Source organism: Thermobia domestica, chromosome 5, assembly GCF_964235325.1.
Source record: "Thermobia domestica chromosome 5, izTheDome1.hap1.1, whole genome shotgun sequence".
Lineage (NCBI taxonomy): Eukaryota > Metazoa > Arthropoda > Insecta > Zygentoma > Lepismatidae > Thermobia > Thermobia domestica.
This window is the reverse complement of record NC_137458.1, coordinates 300,384,181-300,388,029: the sequence shown is the minus strand read 5'-3', so window position 1 is coordinate 300,388,029 and position 3,849 is coordinate 300,384,181. Positions and strand designations below refer to the sequence as shown.

The 3,849-nt window shown below is 38.4% G+C and overlaps 1 protein-coding gene across 1 annotated transcript; it reads left to right on the top strand.

Annotated features, from left to right (window-relative positions):
* LOC145685609 (uncharacterized) lies at positions 1-441 on the top strand. The gene has a single exon (XM_081757998.1). The coding sequence runs from the start codon at positions 1-3 to the stop codon at positions 439-441; it is 441 nt and encodes a 146-aa protein (XP_081614124.1).
* Positions 442-3,849: the final 3,408 nt, after the last annotated feature.

Sequence of the window (3,849 nt, the reverse complement as noted above, 5' to 3'; positions counted from 1 at the left end):
ATGTGTCTATTTAGATATGTTGATACTTTTGCTATCGAGCCACATAGAGTGAAACTACAAGATTTTCTGGAACTTCTCAACAGTCACCCTCAAATCAAATTCGCTATGGAATTTGAGCAGGATGGTTGCCTCCCTTTTCTTGATATTCTTGTTCGCCGTAAACCTGACGGAACATTAGGACACAGCATATATAAGAAGCCGACACATACTGATCTTTATCTCAACACAAGCAGCTTCCATCACAAGTCACAACGTCTTACAGTGCTAAACACCTTGGCCTACAGAGCAATCTCAATGATAAGTGACCAGGAAAGTTTACAAGAGGAATTCAATCATCTTCGCTCGACGCTACAAGAGAATGGCTATAAACTTACTGATATCAACACAGTCCTAAGAAGAGCCGTTATTTCCCAACGCAGTGATCAAAAAAGTCAAGAATGAGGATTTTCTCTCTAGTACCCTATTGGCTTTCATTGGTCACATTTCTAACAAACTCAGCAGAATATTTACTGCTCATGGTATGAGTTATTAACAAACTCCAGCCAACATCAGATCGTTATTCAAACCAGTGAAAGACAACCTTCACCTGCCCACTCCTGGAGTATGTCGTATACCATGTGAATGTGGCAGATCATACGATGCAAAGAACACGAGAGCTACATTAAACATCAGCAACCCGAAAAGTCAGGGCTAGCAGAGCATAGCTTAGAGCTGAAACAGAATCGATTTTACAAATACCACCATAGTAGCCAAATGCAGCAATTTTTGGGACAGAATAATAAAGGAAGTCATAGCCATCTCACGTAAAAGGAACAGTCTCAATATAGTCCTGAGTTTCAACTCAGCCCTATCTGACCGACCCTTTTCAGGAACAAACGGAAAAAAGAAACAAAACCCTTTTCAGAAACAACAAAGCCATTTCTCATAGCCACAACAACAGGCAATGAGGATCCAGCATTTCCCTCAGCCAATCACCAACCTCCATAACTCCGCCCCTAAAGTCACTATATATATATATATATATATATATATATATATATATATATATATATATATATATATATATATATATATATATATATATATACTCACATATCTCCGGTCTGCATTACGCTCTCTAAAGATAAATGTAATTTCTGCATTCGAAACGTCGGAAGTCAATATCTTCACCTGGTTGATAGGCCGAAAACTTAACGAAAAACCATGTCACCAGGAAAAATTCAATTCTTTCTTCTTCTAGTGTTGTGTATTAATAAGTATTTGAATAACTGCATAATATGGTATCGATTTGCCGTGGTTGGTTGGTAACAAAGAGACAATAATTACATTTGTTAAATGCTAGAAAATAGAGCTTTTAATTCACGATTTTAACCAATAGCGTACAGCGGGTCGGAGTCTTGGGCTCAGTAACCACTTTAATAGTTAAAAAATGGTGTTTTTTTTACTGTAGAATACTTTCATATAGAAAGCTTAAATCCATTGCGCTTATGTGCTATAATAAATTGTAATTAATGTTTATGAATTACTAGTAAATGTACGATTCAATTTATGTTTACTACTACTACGAAGCTTGACAAAAAAAACGACTGTAGGGATGCGCACGAGACGAGTCGAGACAGGATTTTCCTGACAACATTCCATTCGAGACACGTCTCTTCCAATAGAAAAATACATTTTTCGAGTCGAGACCACTTTTACATCGCATTTTCGAGACGAGACAGCCACAAATCTTGACTCGTGCGCATCCCTAAACGACTGGTAACCCTGTCAGTATACGTGGAGCAGTAGGGAGCATATGCGCAGAGCAACCGTGAACCTTCGAGAAGAGAATGATATACATGAGTTGCCTCTTTCGGTCGAGTTTAGTCTGTGAGCAACGACTGAAGAGAGAGCTGTGTAATCGTGTTGCCGAAAGAATTGCAAATGTGAGAGTTGAGCAGTGCATTAACTTGAAATTCCTTGTAAAACTAAAGAAATCACCGAGTGGGTGTCTAAAACTGTTGCAGGATGTGTATAGTGACAACACGATATCACGTACGCGAGATTTGAGTGCCACAAACGCTTCAACTACGGACGTGAGAACGCTTATAATAATGAAAGACCGGGTCGTCCCGTTACAGCAACAACAGAGGATGTGCAAAAAATGCACCAAAATATCTCACGCAGAAGCAGGACTCCCGGAAGTATGTGTGCAGTGACACAATGGTACGTCTGGAAGCAGAACCGGAATTGTTAACGAAAATCATCACTGGTGATGAAACGTGGATATTTCAGTATGATTCTGAAACGAGAAAGCAATGCATGTACTGGAAAACTCCCTCATCACTGCGAATAAAAAGGCACGCAAGAGCAAATCAAAAGTGGTCATTCTCATTGTGTTCTTTGATATCAATGGCCACTCCTGATATAATGGGTACCATCAGGTCAGACAGTGAATGAGCAGAATTATCAGCAGGTTTTGGTGAAGCTGCGAGAACGTGTGAGAAAGAAAAGACTCCTCTTGTGGAAGAACAATGAATGGATTGGGTATCATGACAATGCTCTTTCGCATACTGCTTTGACCGTAAAGCAGTTTCTGGCAGCTAAGAAGACTTCAGTGAACACCCACCTTATTAACCGGACTTGGCATCGTCCGATTTTTTTATTTTTTTTTTTTTTTGGAAAATGAAATTCGCCTCAAGGAAACTCATTTTCAGACTGTGGAAGAGGTGAAGTAGGAAACGGCAGCGGTACTCAAGACGGTGACATCTGAAGATTTCCACAACTGTTTCCAACAATCGAAACTTCGTATACAAATGTGTATAGAGAGGGGTAAAGATAACTTCTAATTTGTAAGTTTGTGACAATAAACCGTACGTTTGGCACCATCTCCGTTATTTTTTAAGCCAGACCTCGTACTATAATAATAATAATAGTTGATTACAATGCAAGTTTATAAATTTGGTCGTATATTTTTAAATGGTGTAACGTTTTGGTGTGCCGTCTTGAGTCATGGATATTTATGATGTGCCGCAAATGGAAAAAGGTTGCGGAACAATTAATCAAAAATATTGTGCTTCCTATCTTACTGATATCTCAACATATTTTCTAAACGTCTACGGAGTTTGTGACACATTACGTGTGACAACTGGTCATTACACAGGATGGTTTTCCATCAGACGTAAAACCAGACTTTCAATCGATCGAACCAAATCCATTTTTAATGAGTAGTGACAATACGATACAGGAAACCCCACCAACCCAATGGTTATGAATTATTTTAACGACACTTAAAACCATTGGTCGTTTTACTTTTTGTGGAAGTATTATAGGAACCACATCCATATTATCCTGACGAATGTTACTAACGTCACATTGTTTTGCTTCTAACAACCTTCGTACGAAATGCATCTTCACAGGTATTAAAGGAAGGTCTGGTCTATTAAGTGTAATGAGAGTTATCACAGGGTATTATTCTATAATGATGTAAGACCTTATGCAGAGTCGTTCTGACGCGTGATTTGAGTCATACTAAGGAATTCGAATAACATGTTTCCTGCACTAGTCAGGCCTTTAATATGACGCTAATCATACATCAAAACGACTCTGCATAATGTTTGTAAAAGTATTGGGCCTTATGCAGAGTCGTTCTCACGCACGATTAGTGCCATACTAAACAGTTCTACTAACATAGGTTTCATGCAGTAGTCAGGTCTTTAGTATGACGCTAATCGTACATCAAAATGACTCAGCATAAGGGTAGAGCTAAAAGATAGTACATGGAAGTTTGGACTTTTCCATCACCTTTAATTCTAAAAGTTTCCTCTTGAATACAAAATACTAGAAATAAGTACAAGTTCCTCTAATTAA

What these genes read in the sequence shown, in the direction of transcription:
- LOC145685609 (XM_081757998.1), top strand. Translation starts at nt 1, where the DNA reads ATGTGTCTATTTAGATATGTTGATACTTTTGCTATCGAGCCACATAGA.